Source organism: Leopardus geoffroyi, chromosome D2 (genome assembly GCF_018350155.1).
Source record: "Leopardus geoffroyi isolate Oge1 chromosome D2, O.geoffroyi_Oge1_pat1.0, whole genome shotgun sequence".
Classification (NCBI taxonomy): Eukaryota; Metazoa; Chordata; class Mammalia; order Carnivora; family Felidae; genus Leopardus; species Leopardus geoffroyi.
In genome coordinates, this window is record NC_059334.1 from 87,964,905 (window position 1) to 87,986,363 (window position 21,459).

The 21,459-nt window shown below is 61.7% G+C and overlaps 1 protein-coding gene across 1 annotated transcript in view; it reads left to right on the plus strand.

Moving 5' to 3' along the window:
- ADGRA1 (adhesion G protein-coupled receptor A1) overlaps positions 1 to 9,946 on the plus strand; it is a 34,688-nt gene extending 24,742 nt beyond the window's left edge. The window contains exons 6-7 of the mRNA XM_045439331.1: positions 6,763 to 6,861; positions 7,385 to 9,946. Coding sequence (XP_045295287.1) covers positions 6,763 to 6,861; positions 7,385 to 8,588 — 1,303 coding nt within the window. The 3' untranslated portion in view covers positions 8,589 to 9,946. The remainder of the gene's footprint in view (positions 1 to 6,762; positions 6,862 to 7,384) is intronic.
- Positions 9,947 to 21,459: the final 11,513 nt, after the last annotated feature.

Sequence of the window (21,459 nt, forward strand, 5' to 3'; positions counted from 1 at the left end):
GGGGCTGGGGGCTGCGGGGAAACTGTCTGCTGTGCCCGGTCTCTCCTGTGGCCCCCGAGACGCCATCCGGCATCGCTCACGGGTGGAGGCAGGTGCCCGGGTTCTAAGGTCAGGTTTTCCCGCAGCTCCGGAGGCTGCGAGGCTCGCTGGACGCACACGCACACAGAGGGAGCCCTCAAATGGCCCGTTTATAGCATCAAGGCCGGCTCAGCAGGGCTGGTGGCGGGAAAGTTCACGTCTGGCAAAGCATCGCTGAAATAGATGCTGGTGAGTGGCGGGATGTGTGGCACCGGAGACGCATCCTCCTGGGCCCTCACAAAGAGGGACACCGCCACGGAGGCCCTGCTCCCCAGCGTCCACGGCTGCCCGTCCTCTGAGAGGCAGACAGACACCTGTGGACAACGACCCTGTGGACCCTGTGGACCCCTGGACCCCCAGCACAGGCACCACCCCGGGGAGCCGGCCGCAGATCAACGCGGCCCCCGTGCCCCCTGCCCCAGGTGGCTGGGCCCGGGGCCACCACTGACAAGCACTGCTTTGGTGGCAGAGAGGGAGTGAGCCACGGATGGGATCGCGGAAGGGGTCGGACTGTGCCGCAGCCACACCTGCTGACCTCGGCCGACCCTGACACAGGCTTCCGGATCATTCTCTGGTCTCTACCTCCAGAACTCCCGGGTTTGCCCTTTCATTAAAAGCCCGTGCCCGCTGCCTGGACTTCTGCCGTGTCCCGGGAGCTGGTTCGTTCCCGCTTCAGCCCTGGTTCCCGTCGGCCGCAGGCGAGTGAGGTGCCCACGTGGGAGCCGCGCTCGCTCTGCCCGGGCCACGGCTCCGGGAGACACCTGTTCCTTTCTGGAGTGTTTGTCTTGTTTTAGTAGAACATTTACACCAAAAAATGCCAAAAACATGCGTGCGAGCTTACGCAACTTGTCACGTGCCTTCAGGGGAAGAAGCGGAAGCTTCCCTGCCAGACGCCTCCAGGGTCGCGTCCACTTGCAGCCCGCACCCCCGTCCCGGCTCTTGACTTCTGTCTCTTTCTATGGCTTCCCCAGCCAAGTGTGAGTCCTCAAACTCCAGTTTTGTCTGCAGGGACTCTGAGCTGTGTATATACAGGGACTCGCTCGCTTTATGTCGTTTCTACCTGGTTCTTCCGCTGCACCGTCCACGTGACGTCCACGTTGCCGTCTCGCCGACCGAGCCGGGCTCGGGCCCAGGGCTCGGCTCAGCCGCCCCTTCCTGCAGCCCGGACGCCCCCGCTGGCCCTGAGATCTCGCCCGCACAGGCTCCCCCACTGCCCGCCTGCCCTCGACTCACTCTGTCCCCTGCCCCAGCTGTGACCTGCTCCCTGTGGGCACTGGGCTTTCTCTCCGTGCACTGCCTGTTCTAGCCCCTTTCTCATTTTCCGTCGGGCCGTCTGTCTTTTCTCGGTGAATTAGAGGAGTTCCTTGCTCGCGCCTCACCTGAGCCTGTGGCCGCGTGTGTCGCAAATAGCTTTTCCCGCTCAGAGCAGCTAGAAGCGTGTTTGCGCTTCAACGAGCCTGATCCTCCCCAACCCACCTTCGCACCCAGCTCTGTAATTCCCCCTCCCGACCCACGTGGTGCGGTGGTGACATCAGAGCAGAGTGTGGCTGGGAACCTACATGGCAAGGTGGTGACATCAGAGCTGTGTGTGTGGCTGGGGACCCATGTGGCAGTGGTGACATTGGAGAGGCGTGTGTGGCCGGGGACCATACTCTCATTCTGCTCCTGATGTGACTTAAAACAGCACGCTATTTCATTACCGTCCTGGTGGTCAGAAACCCGGAACCGGTGTCCTGGGCCGCGTCCAGGTGAGGGCAGGTGGCTCCTCTGAGGCTCCAGGGGACACACGTGGTCTTGCCTCCTCTGGAGGCGCCACGCTCGTCGGGGGCTCTCCTCTGACTCACAGCCAGCCATGCGGCGTCTTCCCTCCTGTCTGACCTCGACCTCCCTTTACGAGGACCTCTGTGATGATGTCAGGCCACCCGGGTCACCTGGACCATCCCTATCCCTGTATCTGTCCCTAACCCTAACCCTAATCTCTTTACCGTGCAGGCGGCACAACCCCGTTCTGGGGGCCAACGTTAGCCCGCGGCAGGGACAGACTTCACATACCTGCACGTGCACATCACGTGCTCCACTCCACTGACCCCACGTGACGCTTCGCCCTGGGCCGGGTGTCCTTGGTTCAGGCCACCACTGGACTCCCCGATCTGCCCTTCAGTGGGACACTGTCCCCGTGCTTCTGGGGGAGCCCAGGCCAGTCGGGCAAGGGCCCCACTCCACCCTCCTCCTCAGGTGCCTGCATCCTTGGGCCCTGTAGGTGTCCAAGGGCCTCTCAGGGTCCAGCGTGGTGCCTCGGGGTGGCAGCTGGGGTCCTACGGAGGGTCAGCTTCACCCTTCTTTCTAAAAACATCCCCCTAGAGGAAGAGACAGGTCTGGTCCCCGGGAGCCACGTGAGCTCCCAGAATCCCAGTTGACTTGCCCTGTGTGGTCCGTGTGGGGACACAGAGAGCAGACGTGGCTGGTCTTAAACGTGCCAGTGTCTCCTGGGGTCACATCAGGGGACGTCCTACAGTGAACAGGGGTTTCAGTGCCACCAGGGCTGGCCGGTCAGCGACAATGCCGGATGGGACGCCCAAGACTGGGCTTCACGCCTTATGGGGCGGGTGTGGCTGGAGGGCACTGGTGACCAGGCCCAAAGGGTCCCCGGCCACCGGGCGAGCTGAGGCTGGTACAGGGCAGCCCACCTCGGGGACGGCCAGGGCCCCGCACGCGTCCCGCATGCCCACGCCGCTGGCTGCCCACAGCCGCAGTGAGAACGGCCACCCCAGGTGGGGCACCCGAGGGGCCACCGGCACCCTCTGCCCACACAGCCGGTCCGGCACCAGGAGCCCAGCTCCCCGGCGGTCCTGTGGGCTGGCGACCTGGGGCTGGAGCCGCTCGGGCAGAGGCAGGGAGAGCCCCAGCCGAGGACGAGGCGCCCGCCGGCCTGAGGGGCCCGGCCGGAGGCAGTGGGGGCTGTATCACCCTGCAGGATGCGTGAGCCAGGAGGGCTTGGAGGACGCAGTCCCCCTGAGCCAGGGGCCCCCTGGGAATGGTCTGTGGCCACTGGAGCTGGACAGGAGTCGAGGGGGCCACACTGGCCTGGGGGGACCACGGGGGGCCGTCCAAGGCAAGCCACCCACGTGGGTGCAGCGTAGCAATGCGGCCCCTTTGTCTTCCCAGGACACAGAGCGACCCGCTGGGGGCTGCTACTGCCGCTGGAGCAGGGCGAGCGCCACGCTGCTCCCGTCTCGGCGCTCCCACGTCACCTCACGCACTTCCTCGTGCATTAAAGGGGACCTCCTGGCCGGAACCCCAGGATCTGTGTCTCCGTGGTGGGTGGAGGCACGGCTCGGGGGACGGTGACTTTCTGCAGGTTCCAAGGGGCTCTCGAGCCTGGTCAGCCCTGGGAGCAGAGCTGCCGCAGCCAGGCGTGGCAGGCGACGTCACATGACGTCACGCGTCCCAGCCGGCCGTGGACGCGGCCCAGGCCGGCGCCTTTCTCCGTGCTATATATAGGCTCTGGACCCCAGGCCAGGTCCCCAAGCACACGCTCACCAGCGGCATTTTCCTCCAGCCATCGAAAGCAGTCGGGGACATTTCCCTCGCAGCTCTGCCGAGCTTGGCTCACTGCCCCGCCTTTTGTGCCGTGCCGGACCTCACAGGGTATCTCCGGCCTCCACCCGCGTCGCTCGGGCCCCTGGGCCGGCTGCTTGCAGGCCCGGGAGAGGCACTCGGAGCCCCTGCCTTACGTGCCGCTCGGCGGACCCAGGAGACTCCGTCCGGGCCGAGCTTGCTGAGATTTTTCACGATGAACGTGTATTAAATTCTGTCAGGTGTTGTTACTGCATCTACGAGCCAATCTCATGTCCCTACTGTGCTCCACGACGAACCACGTCGATTTCATGACGAACACACTTTGCATTTCTGCGATAAACTTACTTGTGATATTTTGTCCTGTGCATAAAGTCCTCGATTCCATTTGCTGATACACTGTTAGAGGGGCTTGTGTCTGTTCAGGGGGACACCGAGGGCAATTCACTCTTTTCTCATGCACGGCTTCGGCTGCCCTGTAAACTGAGTCAGGAGGTGACACTTCTTTATTTTCTGGAAAAGCCTGTAGAAGATGGACCGGTGTCATCTCTTCCTTAGACGCGTGACCATACGCACCGCTGACGCTCGAGGGGCCTGGAGTCTCCTCTGCTAGATGTTTGTGAATGTTGGCACCAACCATTTTATCAGATACAGAGTATCCTGATTTCCTAATTCTTGTTTCGATCTGGCTGATTTATATTTTTTTCGAGGAATTTGGCCACTTCATCTAAGCTGCCGAAGTAATGGCCACGGCTGTTTACAAATCGCCGTCCCCGCCCCATGGGAGTCTGGTTCTCTGTGGCCCCACTTCCTGTCAGCCCGGCCAGGCGGGCACAGGGTTGTCGATTGTCTGCGGAAATCGACGCTTGGCTTGCTGTTTCTCACTATTGCTTGCTGTCTGCTCTCCTCCATGTCGTCTCCTTCATTCTGGTGACTCAGTTTACCCTGCCCTCTTCCTTTTCTGCCTCGTCGAGTGGAGTCCTGGGTAGTGAATGTCAGGCCTCCCTGTTTTTCCCACAGAAGCATTTGCTACTATGAATGTTCCTCTGAGCCCTGCATCCCAAAAATATGTTGTTTCCTTTCTCGTCGTGTTTAAGACGTTTTCCAGATTCCCTCATGACGTCTTTTTAGACCCATGAGTTATTTAGAAGTGTGTCATCTCACCTCCAGGTGTTTGTGGTTTCCCTAGTTTCCTCACTGCTATTAATTGTTAATAGGACTTCATGGAAGTCAGGAAGTCAGGCCACATGCTCTGGATGATCACAACCCTCTTAACCTGATCGACGTTTGTTTCGTGGTGCGCACGTCATCCGCCACGGTGAGCAGACCGCGGGTACGGGGCACGAACGAGCATCGTCAGTCACCGGGTGTGATGGTCCAGGAAGAGCATTTGTGGGGAAGTGATTCATGTCATTGTTCAAGTCTTCTATTTCTCCACCGATTTCTCGCCTAGCTGCCCCAGCAACTGCTAAGAGAGGGGAGTTTAAATCGCCAACCGTGATTCTGGAGTTATCTGTCTTTCCCTTTACTTGTGTCCCTTTTTGCCTCCCATATTTTGAAGCTTTTCTTGGGCCGCACACGTGAGCCACGCTGATATCGCCATAACACGGGCCTCTTCAACTCTTCCCCTTGAAGCCCTTCTTCCCTGGTATCAGGGTGGCTGCCACAGCCTTCCTGGGCCCCCGTCTCCATCAACGTCCAGAGGCTCTGCAACTCCGCACGGAAGGTGCTCCCGCCACGGACGGGGCGGTCTCAGCATGCCGTGGCGCGCCTGCCCGGCCCACCTCTGCGTGAGCTGAGGCATTCCGTCCCGGAACGCTGGGCGGAGTCAGGTCTCCATTCCACCACCTACCTTCTGCTTTTCCTTCTTTTTTTTTCCTTCTCTTCCTCTTTTCCTGTCCTATTTTCTTCTTTCGGATTATTTCTTTTAACGTTTTACATTTCATTTTAATTTGTCTATTAACTTTTCCCTATCAACGTTTCGTATTGCCACGGGGATTGATGTGCACCAGCTCTCCGCACTGTCTTTGGTCTGACAGGCGTGCGCGTCCATGTGAAAGGTATACAGAGATCCCGCCCGTGAGCCTGTGCCCCCCCCCCCATCTCGGTGCTAAAGACACAGCATCTGCTACTCGACATGGATTATCAACTCCCCTAGGCAGTATTAGAATCTTTCTTTAAGCGATCATATATTTTTTTAATCAAGAAGAAGGAAGATCTTTTATATTTGCCCCAACATGTAGCATTTCTGGTGTCTTCCACTCTTTTGAGTTTCCATCTGGTGTGATAGCCCTTTAGCCTGAAGGACGTCACTCAGCATTTCTGGAAGGTCAGCTGGCAACAAATCCACTCAGTTTTATTGTTGTCAGAAAATGTCCGTATTTGTCCTCGTTCTGAAGGACGTGTTCTCTGCATAGAGAACTCTGGGAGGCACAGAGTCCCCAGGTCACCCTGCTCCCACCCACAGTCCTGGGACCTAGGCCATTCCCCTCATCCAGGAGGGTGGCGCCCGCTCCCTGTGGCCACCATGAGCTGGTGCCTTTGTCACCGTGGCCCCTATGGTGCCCTCGGTGGCCAGGCGCTCGTGGACCGTGTGCTTGGCCGCTCCTCACGTTCCCAGGAGCCAGCTCACTGCACCGGGCACCAGAAGGCCCTCAGACGGAGCCACTGGCTGAGGCCCCGCTGGCAAAAAGGCCAGGCCAGGCCCAGAATGAGGGTCAACTTCCATCCAGATGGGTCCCTGACCTGAGGGGAGTGGGGGTCACAGGCCAGAACTCCCCCCCAAGGAACTGAGAAGCCAGGCTGCCAGGCGGTGCACAAAGATGTGAGGGGGGGAGGGACAGGGGAAGGGGAGTGGAGGAGGGGAGATGCTGGGAGGGGAGGAGGAGGAGGGAGGAGGGAGAGGAGGAAGGGGGAGGAGAGAAAGAGGGAGATGAAGGAGGGAGGAGGAGGAGCGAGGCCGGCTCTGGTGGGGGCTCCCCTGTTGGGTGGGAGTTTGTCAAGGACATGGGGCCCCTCCTTTTCGGGAGGAGAGCTAGGACAACAAGGTGGTCCTTGGGGGGCTCAGGCGGTTTCTCAGGCCACGAGCAGGTTTCTCTCCTCTTGTAGGTTCTACCTCATCAGCGGAGGGGTGCCCTTCATCATCTGCGGGGTCACGGCCGCCACGAACATCAGGAACTATGGGACAGAGGATGAGGACGGGCCCTAGTGAGTATCTCCCCCTCAGTGGAGGATGGCCCAGCACCTCCCCCACCCCCCCCAAGCCCGGAGCACCGCGCTGTGGGGGGTGCCCAGCAGGACCACCGCCTGCCCCCCACACGTCCCCCCCGCCCGCCAGCAGACCCCTCCCGGACACCGAGGGCCACGTCTCCGGGGCCAGCTCAGAGCGTGCACAGGTCGGGCGCGGCACCCGGCACTCGGGCCCTTCCGGTCGTGCCCCCAGAAGGTCGGCCCTGCTCCCTTGGGGCTCCAGCACCGGGTCCGAGGCCTTCCGGGGCAGGGAGAGAAGGCGTCACCGAAGAGAGGTGGGCGCGGGCCCCCCACAGCCCCGACGGCAGGCGGCCCGGGCGCCGGCAGGGTGGCGGGCACGGCCGAGTCTGCGTCCCTGCCGTGCGAGAGGCCTCACGCGCTGCAGAGAAAGTCTCCCCGTGAGCTCTGGGAGTCAGGGACCACGGGGCCGCCGGGCACTTGGCCCCGACGCCACGACTCACTGAGCCCTCTCCTCCCGCAGCTGCTGGATGGCCTGGGAGCCCAGCCTGGGCGCGTTCTACGGGCCGGCGGCCTTCATCGCGCTGGTCACCTGCGTGTACTTCCTGGGCACCTACATCCAGCTGCGGCGCCACCCAGAGCGCAGGTACGAGCTCAGGCCGCGGGCGGAGGAGCAGCGGCGACTGGCGATGCGCGAGGCCGGCCACGGCCCCGGGGCCCCGCCCGGCACGCCGCCCGCCTGCGACGCCCTGGCCGCCTCGCTGCTGCAGAACGAGCACTCGCTCAAGGCCCAGCTGCGGGCCGCCGCCTTCACGCTGTTCCTGTTCACGGCCACCTGGACCTTCGGGGCGCTGGCCGTGTCCCAGGGCCACTTCCTGGACATGATCTTCAGCTGCCTGTACGGCGCCTTCTGCGTGACGCTGGGGCTCTTCGTGCTCATCCACCACTGTGCCAAGAGAGACGACGTGTGGCGGTGCTGGTGGGCCTGCCGCCCCTCCCGCGGCGTCGCCACGCTCGGCGCCCACCCCACGCTCGACACCAACGGGGACGCGCTGGGACCCGTGGCCTGCCGGCGGGACTCGCCGCGTCCGGGCAAACCGCGGGGCTTTGGCCCGCCCCCCGCCGGCCACTGCAAAATGACCAACCTGCAGGCGGCCCGGGGCCACGTCAGCTGCCTGTCACCGGCCACGCCGTGCTGCGCCAAGATGCACGGTGAGCGGCCGACGGAGGACGCGGCCCACGTCCACGTACACGAGGAGGACCCCTTTGGGCACGACCCGCACCTGCACGGCTGCCTCCAGGGCAGAACTAAGCCCCCCTACTTCGGCCGCCACCCGGGGGCCGCAATGCAGGAGTGCGCCTACCACGTCCCGTCCAGCCCGGACGGCAGCCCCCGCAGCTCGCGCACGGACAGCGCCCCCAGCTCGCTGGAGGGCCCGGTGGGGGCACACGCGCTGGCCTGCTGCGCCCAGGGCGACCCCTTCCCCCTGGTCAGCCAGCCCGAGGGCAGCGACACGGCGCTCTACGGCTGCCCGCGGAGGCCAGCCAGGGCGGTGGCCCACGGCCCGGCCCACTTCGAGATGCTCCGGAGGACGCAGTCCCTGCCCTTCGGCGGGCCCGGCCAGAACGGGCTGCTCCAGGGAGACATGTGTGAAGTCCTGTCCTTCAGCGCGGACGGCACGGGCAACATCCGGACAGGGCCGTGGAAGAATGAGACCACCGTGTAGCAGCCCCTGGCGGACCAGCAGGGTCCCGCCACGTGAGGCCGGCGGGGCGTCGCCCCCCACTGCCCCCTTCTCTGCGAAGGACCCACGCGGGAAGACGCCGTGGGCCACCTCCGCGTCCACCGGCCCTGAGGTCAGACGGGCCGTCCGTGTCTCAGTCACCGGCTTTCCGACCCCCGTGCCCAGTGTCCGGGCCGGCCCGGGAACAGAGCAGGGGTTCCGTCAGGGGAATCACCCTCGGCGCCTGGCGTGTGCCCCATCTGCCCCACCGGCCTGGCCACGGCAGAAGACGTGCCACCCACGTCTTCCAGGGGCCGGTGTGTGTTTCATCGAGCTTTGTTCCAAGGCGCAGGCGGCCTGCTACTGCCCGGTACGGGGTGCTCTGGACCTGGGCCGTCACCACCAGCCTCTCCGCCGGCCGCCGTCTGAGGCAGAAGGCCACGTCGGCGCCTCTGCTCAGCACCTGTCCTACCTGCGGCCCCCACAGGCCCGAGAGCGTCACGGACGCCGGGGCTTGTCACCACAATCCGGGAGCGTGTGGGAACCGGGGCGGGGGTGGGGGGGCTGCCACTGTTCTCCAGGGCGCCGGCTGGGGACTTTGAGGGGCCCCGCGCCTTCCGAAATGCCCCAGTGTCCTTCAGCAAACTCGACCGTCAGAGCCAGCCACTGTTGAGACCGTACCCCGCCCCAACAAGGGCATTTGGGGCCATAAAGTTCCCTGCCCCGAAAAGAAGGGGCTGGCATTTCCGTGAGCACCTGGGCACAAGCCCGGACTCAGTTTTGGTGAGCCTTGTGTGCAGTAAGGGGCCCGTCCCCTGGGCGAGGGAACATTCTGAGGAACACGTGTGTGAGACTGTGCACGGCCGTTCTGCGGCACACATACGCGCACGTGTGCACACGCACGTACACGCATACCACACACCGTGCACACAGAGTTCGCGTTGCCCAGACATCCGAGCACCGGGTCCCACTGCACAGCCGTCATCACCGTGCCTCCTCCGTGTGCCCCGCTGTCTGGGCAGGGGTGCTTCACCAGGAGCAGGCCCTCCCGACTAACGCACGCCGGGAGGCGAGGGGGCGTGTCGGGGGTCCCCAGGGCCAGCCACGCTCAGTATCTGAGCACAAGGAGCCTCGCTTCCCAGGATTCTTGCAAACCTGACAATGTCCTGGACCAGCCACAGACCCCGCGTGTCCTCACAGGTCAACCAGATGGGCAACCAGATGACCGCCGGGCAGTTTCTGTCTCTGTCCAGCCTGCTCGCCTGCTTCCGTAGCCGATAGGAGCCAGAGAGGCCCGACGCTGTGCTGTGTACACGCTGTAGATGCAGAACCTCACACGAAATACAGTATTTTGCACTGTTTGCCTTTGTGAGGCTGGTTAATAGCACCCGCGTCCGTCTCTCATCCGCGAGGGGGCGGGCCCGCCTCAGTGCGTGGCTCCCACGTCTGCGCCAGGACCCAGCCGGGGCCGGGGAGCCCAGACAGGCTGTTCTCCCTGGACACCCCGGCCCTCTGGAGGCACCCACTGTGGTCCTTTCCGCCCCCAGCAGCCCCAGCAGCTCCGCATTCAAACCAAAGAAATTCAACCCTAAACATTAAACCTCGTGTGTTTCAGTATTGATTCGGCCTCCTGAGTCCACTTGGGACAGTGTTGTGACATATCCCATCCGCATGTAATGTTCTCAGAGCATAAATCCACAGCTCACCGCAGCACAGACACCCCACACGGAACACACTTCCAGAAGGATGCGGGACGGGAGGTCGGAACCAGATCCAACGTCTCTGGTCTCGTGGTATGTCACCTCCGTCCTTTGTGCATGAGTGTGTATATGCATACGTGTGTGGGTTGTGAGAGTCGGGTGCGTGTTGTCTGTGTGTGCATTTGAGCATGTGTGTGTGCACGTGTACACGTGTGCAGGTTGTGAGAGTCGGGCGTGTGCTGTCTGTCTGTGCATTTGAGCATGTGTGTGTGCACGTGTACACGTGTGCAGGTTGTGAGAGTCGGGCGTGTGCTGTCTGTGTGTGCATTTGTGCATGTGCATGCGTCCACACGTACACATGTGTGGGTTGTGAGAGTTGGGTGTATGTTGTCTGAGCGTGCACGCGTGCTCTTATGCACATGTGTGTGTGTGAGACGTGTGCCTGCCCTTCCCAGAGAGCATGTGAGGCACACAGCAACGCCACGTGGGGGTGCATCTCACTCCCCCGGGGTAGAGGGACGCCAGGCTCTCCCCATCAGCGAAGCCTCTGGAAGCCGACACATCTGGACCGCATCCCTGCCGCGGTTCGAGCCGAGGCAGCTGGCGGCCAGGGCCAGGCTGGGCATCTGCTGCTGCTCTCCGGACAGCGTCTGCTGCGGCCTCGGTCGGCTGCCCACGCGGGACCCTGGGAGGCCCGGTTTGAGGCTCGGCCCTCCTCCGGGCATAGCTGGTGCTCCGGGCCTGGAGAGCACAGGCACAATGGCAGTTAGATGAAGGGCACCCCCCAGCCCTCTGACTCTCCCGAGAGGCCTGCTGAGCCACCTCTGGACCCCGGTCCCCTGGGGAGCCCCTGCCGGGTCTGTGGGGCAGGGGCTGGGGCAGGGCTCCGGGCTCAGCAGACCTGCCCCTCACCCCATCGCCCCACGTCCTGCCTGCCTGGCTGGGACTCTACAGGATGGTCAAGGGTAGCCCTGAGACTCAGGGACCCACCTTGGGACAAGGATCAGCTCGACGGTGTGAGCTCAGGCACCCAGGAGCAGCCTCTCGGGTGGGGGCCTCCCGAGAGGGGCCAGGCTCTGTGCTGGGCTGGGGCGGCCGCCTGCCCCCCGCACTCAGGGCCCCAGGCAGGCTTGTAGGGGGCCGCACACAGAGGTGGTGGCTCCAGCCCGACCGTGTCCGCCCCACGTGCTGCCCGTGCCACGCCTGCCATCCTGCCACTCACCCTGTGACCCGCAGGGGTTCCGGGGTGGGAGGGGGACAACGCGGGCCACGGCAACCAGACCCGCCCCTTTTGAGGATGGCACCACCTCCCGGGGCAGCTGGGCCCGCCCATCCGCACGTGACCCTCTCACCTCCTTCCCAGGCTGTGTCGACCACCCAGAGGCTGCGGCAGAAGGTTTCATTACACGACTTATTATCCAACAGGCACTTGCGGTTAAAATTTTGCCCACTGGATCCAAGATCAAAGAACGTTCTGCCGCCCACGGGTCACGGAGGAAGGACATCCAGGTCTGATGTGCAGGGGTGGGCATGCCCGGACGGTGGGGCAGGGGACAGGACCAGAGTCCCCAAGGACGCGGGGCACAGTGTCACAGGCACACGCACACAAGCACATGTGCGCCCACTCGCTTCTACACGCGCACACACGCTTACACACGCTTACACATGTGCACATGCACAGGCTGAAGGCTTGATCCCAGCCCATCTTCCCCCAGAAGCCGGTCCCACCGAGACCCCACCTCCCATCCCACGGGGCCAGCAGCCTTCCCTCTGGGGTCACTGGAGAAGGGAGCCCAGTTCCCTGCAGGGGTCCCCCAGGCACAGCCAGGCTCCTGCCCCCCATTCTTGCCCCAGGGGCTGGCCTGGGGCACCACCGCCCCACCTCGGAGCGCTATGGAAGCCGGATGGGGAGTGTGGCAGCCCCTCACGCCTCAGAGGGATGTGGTTAGAGCCAGGAAGAATTTCCCTCCAGAAGCCCTGGCTGCTGGAGAGCTGGCGTGAGTCCCGGTGGACCCCACTCAGCCGGGCTGGTCCCGGGACACAGAGCAGAGCAGACAGTCTAAGGGCTGACACCCCACGAGCTCCCACAGGTGGCATAAGCAGGTGGGGCGCGTCCACGTCGCCCCTTCAGGCTGTGTGGAACGCAGCCGTGTGCTGTGAGGTGGGCAATCAAGAGGAAGGAACAGACCAGGAGCAAAGCCCCGGGGTCCCCTGTGTGTGCAGGCACCTGCGGGAGAGTGGGCCGAACGACACCGACGCCTCACAATTTCTACACGGGTCACCCCCAAACCAAACATGTCCCCACGTCAGTGGGCAGAGGCGACCTCAGGCCATTCCAAGATCCCCAGGTCTCGGGAGAAGCTCGGAACGTCGCACGGCCACAGCCTTCGAGCCTTGGCCAGATTTGAGCCCACGGAGCAGAGGGCACTTCCGTGTGCCCCGTGCACACCTGGAGCCACCTCCTGGTGCCATCGTGGCTGCAGGGGCATTTGAGCCAGCACCGCAGACAGACAGGATGGTTTTGAACAGAAGTCGTGTGGATTCTGCAAACACAGGAACCACCACCGACACCTGGGTCGGAAGCACGACCTATGGCACCCCACAAGAGGATTCCGCAGCCACAGGAGCACGGCGGCTGTGGGGGGCCGCCCCGGCAAGCCTGAGGGAGCGGGAAGGGGCCTGGCTCAGGGTTACTGCGGCGGGCGGTGGGGCCGGGTGAGGGTCTCCACACTCAGACAGGAGCTCGTGGGGCTTGAATCTCCCCCGGCACCCAAGTGGGAGCCCTTGCACAGGTGTGGGTCAGGCCCCATCACACGGCGCCGCCATGGCAGCCGCTCGGGGACGTCACGGACAGTGCTGAGGGCCGCGCCAGCTTCAGGGGCACACCGTTGGTGTGGGCTGCTAAGAAGGAGTCCGGGACAAGCGCTCGTGTGGCCCAGGGGGAGAGGCTAGGCTCTGACATGGGGGGACGGCCAGGGGAGGACTCTGGGCCCCAATGGGTAGGTCTGAGCCCCGCGCCAGGGGTCTGGAGCAGCGGGAGGATGGTCAGTCCCTGTCCCCAGGCAGCTATGTCCTGGGGCTGGAGGGCAACCCCCCTGGGCCGGGGACCAGAGCAGCACCTCCCCCCGCCCAGGTCGCAGTCTGGTCCCCCCACACCCCACCCACCCCTCCAGCACTGGCTTCTCCATTTGGCCTCAAGCAGGATGATGTGCAGAGGACAGAGCCAAACCCCATGGGGCTGGTGGGACGGAACGCGCTCTCTGCACAGAACACCTGGGCTTCAGAAGCAGGTGCAGAGGCTAAGTGGCCAACTTCAATTTAGTCCAAATCTGACCAGATTGAAAATTACTCTAATAAGATCGATAAAAAATGAGTTTTACGATGCCTGAGTGACTCAGACGGTTAAGCGTCTGACTTCGGCTCAGGTGATGATCTCACGGTTCATGGGATCTAACCCCACGTCAGGCTCTGTGCTGACAGCAGGGAGCCTGTTTGGGATTCTCTCTCTCTCTCTCTCTCTCTCTCTCTGTTTCTCCCCTGCTCATGCTGTCTCTGTCTCTCAAAATAAATAAATAAAATTTTTTAAATACTTAAAAAAAAACAAGTTTCTGCATGAGTAACTTGGTGACCTTGATAATTTACCACAGGAGCCTGAACACACTCGGGGACTCTCTTGTGCTTGGAGGAGGCCTGCTGAGCCCAGAGACACCCACTTGCTTGTTCCGCACGTCCCTGGACCTGGTGAGGACAGTGCCCCGCATCCCACGGTGTCCTCTCAGGAGGCCCTCACCCTCTGCTCTGGCCTCCTGCTCCTAGTGTGCAGGTGTCCTTCCTGGCTGGCCAGTGGCACATCCCTCCCCACGCTATGTCTCCCTTGAGCCCATCCACTGCTCCCAGAGGACCCCCTGCCCCACTGGGCCAGCGGGACGGCTGTGCCCACTCCCGTGCTGGCCTCCTGATGTACCCACGTGCATTTTAAATACACACAGCCCAGGGTTTGTCAATTCTACTGCAGGGGAGGGCGAGGGTGGGTGTGGGAGAGGGTGGGGAGCAGGGGCCACACTTGGGCCTTGCTGTGTTACGATCTCAGCCGCTGGTGGGAGAACTGGACCAAAGACGGACACGGGAAGCTCACTGTGGGCCGGAGTGGGGAGGTACCTGGGGCCACCCTGGGAAGATGTGCTGGGCCCCTGGCAGAAGGGGTCACCAGTGAAAGTGAATGAAGAAAAGTTTGTGGCCGTGTTATGTTTCCTGGGCCTCAGATGTGCGGGGGCGCCCTGCTGCTGGACACTGGCGGGGGGGCGGGGGGGAGGAAGGGGTACAACAGCCATCCTGCCTCCCGAATGCTGGGGCCCCTGGGCCTTCCAGCCTTTTCCATCTGGTTCCACACGCCGCATTTGCTAATGGGCCATCCACCTTACGCACCTTCGCAGCTGGCACACAGGTCAGAGCCGTCATTAAGGGGATCAGGAGAGAGGAGGCGGGCAGCCCAGAGGAACTGGGACCGTGGGCATTAGCCAGCTCCCTGTGCCTCCTGCCTGGGGGAGCTGGGCCCGAACCACTTAGCTCAGGCTCTGATGAAGGAGGGGAGGGAGGGGAGGGGAGGAGGGGGCCAGCTCAGGCCAGGCTGCAGCTGGGGGCTCTCACGGGAAGAAGCGGGCCCTGGAGTCAGCCCAAAGCCCTCCAGGAAGGAGGGATGAAACATTCCAGACCAAGGGATGAGTCCAGACCTGGGGGTGGGGGAGGGCAGGGTGGGCCTGGTGCGGGGCTGGGTGCTCTGCCCTTCCTCTTCACTCTTCCAGCCTCCCTACTGTGTTCAGACAGGGATTAGGCTCAGGTCCCGCTGCTGGCCAAAGACAGAGCCAGGACCTGTGAGCCGGGGCCTGCCAGAGCCCAAATGCAGCACAGAACCCGGTGGCCCCCTGGCCCCTCCGCCGCTGAAGCATGGCCTGGGGGGGTCCGTCGGGACCACTACGGACCCTGCACACCCCAGGTGCCAGCCCAGGCTGAATGGTGGCCACGGCTAGGCATCCGAGAGCCCCAGGGCCTAGTCCACTGCCATAGGTCCAGCTCCCCGGCAGCGAGCTCAGGCCAGGATCCGGACAGGAGGCAGACCCTCACTGGGCCAGGTACAGAGGCAGGAGCCCCTGGCCGCACTCCACCGCTATCCTGGGGACCAGGGTCCACGTGGGACCCCACAAGCTGTGCAACAAGAAGCCTCTGCAGACACACAGCAGGACAGTCTGAGGTCGCAAGGTGCGGGGTCACGAGCCCAGGGTGGCCAGGGTGACCCAAAGGCCCATCCCGGATGAGGGTCCCTAGCAGGAGACCCCAGTGCCACCAACCCTGGACCCGTAGACCCTGCTGGACCTCCCGGGGAGGGCCAAGCCGCTTGTCTTCCCACAGAAGGGTATGTCCTGCACAATGCAAGTGGGCTACACAGTAGGTGCTCAAGAAATGCTTGTGGAGGGGCGCCTGGGTGGCGCAGTCGGTTAAGCGTCCGACTTCAGCCAGGTCACGATCTCGCGGTTCGTGAGTTCGAGCCCCGCGTCGGGCTCTGGGCTGATGGCTCAGAGCCTGGAGCCTGTTTCCGATTCTGTGTCTCCCTCTCTCTCTGCCCCTCCCCCGTTCATGCTCTGTCTCTCGCTGTCCCAAAAATAAATAAACGTTGAAAAAAAAAAAATTTTTTTTTAAATAAAAAAAATAATAAAAATTAAAAAAAATAAAAAAAAATAAAAAAAAATAAAAGAAATGCTTGCGGAGTTGAAGTAAGTGGACACCAAACACGGGGCCGTGGCCAATGGCTGCAAAGAGCACCAGGGGAGCGGAGTCCCCTTGGGTGGACCTGGACCAGGGGCTGCCCCGTAGATAGCTGTGGAGCACATGCCCCTCCCTGGCAACAGTGGGGGCTCCTGACAAAGCGAAATCACTGAATGACATTTACATTCAGGGTGGACTGCGGAGGGGCCTTGCGGTGGGGGCAAGAGGTGAGGCTCCCCCCCAGGACGGCATGGGCAGACAGGAATCTAGGGAGCGGGGCAGGTCTGACGGAGGTTCTCTCCTTGGCCAAACCTTCCCTGGGCCCATCCGGTTTCAGCAAGAACACCGCCCTCCAAACCTGGTCACCCTGGGCCGCCCTCAGCAGGAATCCTGGGAGGTCGGTGTGGCCAGAGCCCCCAGACCTAAGGTCTCCTCCCAGTGATTTCCCACCGCCAACCTTCCTCGGCCGTCACCCCCTGTGTCAGTGGTGCGTTTGGAACAGAGCCCAGCCTTCCCCACTCAGTCATCGTGAATACGGGTGCCCACACTGCCGTGGCCTCTGTCCTGCTCTGCTCTCTCTGCCAGGGTTGGTGACGGATGGCCACTGAAAGGAAGAGTCAGGGGGAGCGGTTTCTGGCTGAAGTAACCGAACAGGGTCCCTGCGAGAGGCTGCCGGGTGATTGCACATCACGGCAAAGGGGGAGGGGCCCAACCCGCGGCCAGCGTTCTGGCCAAACTAGCTGGCAGGATTCTCACTAAGATGCGATGGTTTGGGGGCTCCCGGGGGCGCCGTAAGTTGAGCATTGGACTCCTGATTTCGGCTCAGGTCATGATCCCAGGGTCGTGGGATCACGCCCCAAGTCGGGCTCCTCACTGAGAGCGGAGCCTGCTTGGGATTCTCTCTCTTTCTCTGTCTACCCCTCCCCCACTAGCACTTTCTCTCTCTCTAAAAAAAGATACACATATATATGAAAAATCTAAGTTGATGCACAACAGCCTTTTTGAGCCGCCTCCAAATCTTAAAAAAAGACAGGACAGAGTTGCTGCTGCCCTCCCCCAGCTCAGGTTCCGTGCGGCACCCGGGCGCTGCTGGGGGTGCTGGCCTGGAGCAGCCCCCAGGGCAGCGCCACCTCCCCCCACCCCCGAGCGTGACCCACCTGGGTCCAAGGAACAAGGTCAGCAAAAAGTGAGCGAACCAGGTAAGAACAAGAAACCACCTGCAGACACGGCCACACCCAGCTCGTCTCTTAAGCTGCACACGGGCCCCCAGGACCCCCGCACTGGAAACTAGAACACAGAGAAGGCAGAAGCTTGAGGAGAGGCCACGGGTCTCCCCCATCCCTGTCCCATCGCTGGGACCCGAGGCCCAGGAGGCTGAGGGCCCCGGCAGGGTGCGACACTCAAGAGTTTACAAAGTGCTGGTGGCTGTCCCTGCCACACCCCACGTCTCACGGCCTGAGCTGGGGCTGCGGCGAGGGAGGCACTGGGGGGGGGGGGGTGGCCCGCCAAAAGTCTGCGGCCCCTCCAGCCTTCCCTGGGTCCCTGGGACCCCGTCAGCATGCAGGAGACACACTGAAGTCACAGCAAGCGTCAGCCCGACCACACGGACCCACTCTCCCCCCGCCCCCACGACCTCCACAGCAAGCAACTCAGTGTCAGCAGTCAGCCAGTGACAGCCGCCTCTCTGCCCGTGTCTTTCCCCCACCCAACTCAGGAGCAGTGAGTGGGGAAAGCCGAGGACCCCGTCCCAGCCTCCAGCAGGGCGCCTGAGCCCCCTTTCCTCTGGGGACTCTCCCACTCCCTGCCTGCCTTGGGGTCTCTGCCCAAGACGAGAGTCGCGGGACCCCCACACGGTGCGCTTGACGTATCAGCCCCTGCCGTTCTCATCTGGGGGAGCACGTGCCCTTTGCCAAGTATATTCGGAAGCCCCAGGCCACGTGCCTTTCACGCACCACTCGTCAAATGCTGACGTCAGCCCCGTGAACAGGCTCCGAGAGGTCAAGTGACCTGCCCGGGACCACACGGTCAGGACGTGGCAGCCTGGCTCTGCCAGAACATCCGTGAGCCACATGCCCTGCCGGCCACGCCCTCCGGCCGCGTCGAGGAAGCAGCTCCGAGGCCAGCACTCACGGCGGGCCCAGCCAGCCTCCGCCTCTGCCCCGTACCTGCGGGAAGGAGGGACGGATCTTCACCTGCTGCGCAGGCCTCTCTCCACTGTCTGAGTCCCTTCCCACACGACGCCCCTCTTCACAGCGCACTCTGTCGGGGCCCCAGCGACCACCAGGGCCGACAACACGGGGGTGGGCAGAGCAATGTGGAGGGACAGCGTCCCGGACCAGGGGAGTGGCCTCAGTCCCGTCCTGAAGGCAAAGCCTCTTGCACGACGTGCACACTGAGCTCAAGAAGCTGAAGACAGCAGGGTGAGTTCCCTCACTTCCCGCAGATGCACCAGCAACTGAGGCAAGTGACTATGAACGCCTGGAGATACGGCATTCTGGAATGTTCATAAACACGTGGAATTCGTTCCAGAGCTGCGTGGAACCATCCTGAACAGAGAACGTCAGCCTGAGGCCCCGGGAGGCCACGAAGGGATCTCTCCCTGGAAGAGACGAATCGGGAAACGGAGGCGGTGCCTGCCTCACGGCCAACAGCCCTCAGATGAAGGTGGGGGAACCCACCGGTGTTTCGGGGTAAGTGATAAGACGGAAGTCCCAGCACAGAAGGAAAAGCCCATTCACAAACCTGCCCGTGAGAAACACTGAGCGTTTGGGGGGCGAAGGGGACCCCTGAGAAGGCCCCTGAGCTCAGCCTCGGTCCCAGGGCTCTGTGGAAAAGTCGCCAAAGCCGTGGCCTGAGAAGCTTTGGGAAAGCCGGAGAAGACAGGTCACAGGATGTCCACGAAAGGAGCACACTTGCATGGAGTTCGGGGCAAAGAGCAGAGGGAGACCCCAATATGGCAGGAATGGGTGTGCCTCACCCAAGGGTCCGGGGCCCCGGGGCTCGGCTCCCTGCCGGAGGCCGTGTTCGTCGGGATCTGAGTCTCAGATCTTTGCATCTTTTTCTGAGAAACGTTTCCCAGGGAAGTGAGTGAAATGGAGTATGTCGTTATTTTTCAAGAGACATAGACATCCATCCGGGAAAGATGTAGCACTTTAGCATTTCATCGATAGGGACCCACAGCGTAAAATCAGCTTTGCTCTCCATGCAGGAGGGAATACCATAGCCAGAAAGCTCTTGGCGATTTCTCCTTTAAACTGGCTTTAGTTGAATTTAGTCTGGAATTTGGTTTTTAAAGACCAATGTTTGTTTGTAACGGGTTAGGGTTAGTGTACTGGCCAGAGAAGCCTCAAGTGGGCCCCGGGGCCCCTGGAGAGAGCGAGCTAACTTTATGTTACACAACGGCCACCGCCTTCCTCTGGCTGCAGACTGACCCACAAAAAGCCCTATTTGAAATTCGGTTCCACGAATAGAAACAAGGAACAGAAGTGCCAGTTCCCAGGCCCAGGGCTTCCTCTGCCTACAGACCCAACCCCCAGCCACAGAGAAGGGCTGAGCCTCGCAGGGACCCTCCAAACGCACCCCAAAGCCCACACCGAGTCACTGATGGCTTTTTAATTACAGAGAATCCTGGGCAACTGAGGGAGGGGAGAGGTGCCAAGAGTAACAGTGGCGGGGGGTGTGGAGAGGAGGCATCTGGTGTCCCCAACCCACAGCGGGCAATCCCCACCCCCCCCCCCCCCCCGCCACCGGCTGGCACTGAGATGTCAGAGTCAGAGCCGCCCACGCCTGCATTTGTCCTTGGCAGAAATCACTCATGAGCGGCATGCGGTGAAAACACAAGCTAACACGCCGCAGTGGGTTGGTCATTAAACCTGCAGTTAGCACAGTGGCCGCCCAGCCCGGGAAGCAGCCGGGCGCTCTGGAGCCCGGAGGAGGGGCGCTGGCGCCCGGGAGCTCCACTCAACACCTGGGCCACCGGCCCACGCCGAACAGGGCGATCCCCCCCGACCCCCGGGCGACACCACATGTGTCCCTTCACTGCACGCAGCAGGACACTCGCGGGCCGGGGTCCTCCAGCCCGGGAAGGCTGTGCCACACGTGACCGTAGCCCAGGAGAGGCTGCTCTCTGAGGCTCTCCCGGCCGCAGCGATGGAAACGCAGACACACGCGGCCAGCTCAGGGGGCAAGGAGGGCCGCATGTGCCCAGAGCGGCACGGGGACCTGCCACAAGCCGTGTGCCCGCCCGACGCTGCACTCCAGGTGGCAGACACGCTGCTCTCGGCCCCAGCGGAGCTCTGAGTGCAGTAATCAGGCTCCCAGGGGCGAAACAGCTTCTTCTTGGTCCTTGGTCCCGGGGCCAGCTCTGAGGACAGGGTTGTGGGTGGAACTGTGTCCCCAAAAATGGCATGTTGAGGTCCTAGCTCCAGGTACCTGTGTGACCTTATTTGGAAATCAGTGCTTTGTGGATAGAATCCAACATGACTGGTGTCCTTATGGAAAAAGGGACAGCCACGATAATAGTCACAGAGTGACAGCCACAGGGTGACAGCCACAGAGGGTAATAGCCACAGAGTGACAGCCACAGACTGACAGCCACAGTGGCAGCCACAGAGTGTTAAGAGGGCTCAGGCCCCTCCAACAGGAGCCATGTCAATGGTCCACCATCCTTGGGTGTCTCCGCCTGCAGCCCCAGGAGAAACATGGTCATTTACTTTCCCAAAAGACTCCATACTGTAAAATGAACCCTATGGTCACGGGAAACAAAAGAAAATTTAAATGTTTTTGTTTCTTGAATATTTGTGGTGTTTTTAGGTCTATTTATTTATTTTGAGAGAGAGGGAGAGAGAATCCCGAGCAGGCTCCACAGTCAGCGCAGAGCCCGATGCGGGGCTTGAATCCCATGAACTGTGCGATCGTGACCTGGACGGAAATCAAGAGTCAGATGCTTAACTGACTGAGCCACCCAGGCGCCCCAGTTTATTCAATATTTGGTTTATGAAACACTACGTGCGTTTTTGTTGCAAAGACGTGTAATCGGGGTCTATAGACACTTTGAAGCATGAAAAGATATCACAGGAGGATACAATTCTGGCCACGGTTTGATGTCCGTAATTTAAGGGAAAATACTATGATGAAGATTTTGGACTGGTAAAGAACGCGTTTATGTGATTTCTTAAGTGACTGACATGTGGTATCGACACCTGGCTGGCACCGTCAGTGGAGCATGCGACTCTTGATCTCAGGGTCGTGAGTTCAAGCCCCATATTGGCCATAGAACCTACTTAAAAATAAAAGTGTAAAAAAGCAAAACCATTTTGGTATTTAGCTTCTTGGGTACATTGACAAGAGTAACAGCTTTATTTCAAAATATCAATATTTACCACACCAGAAATTACATTCTTTGCATTATTTAC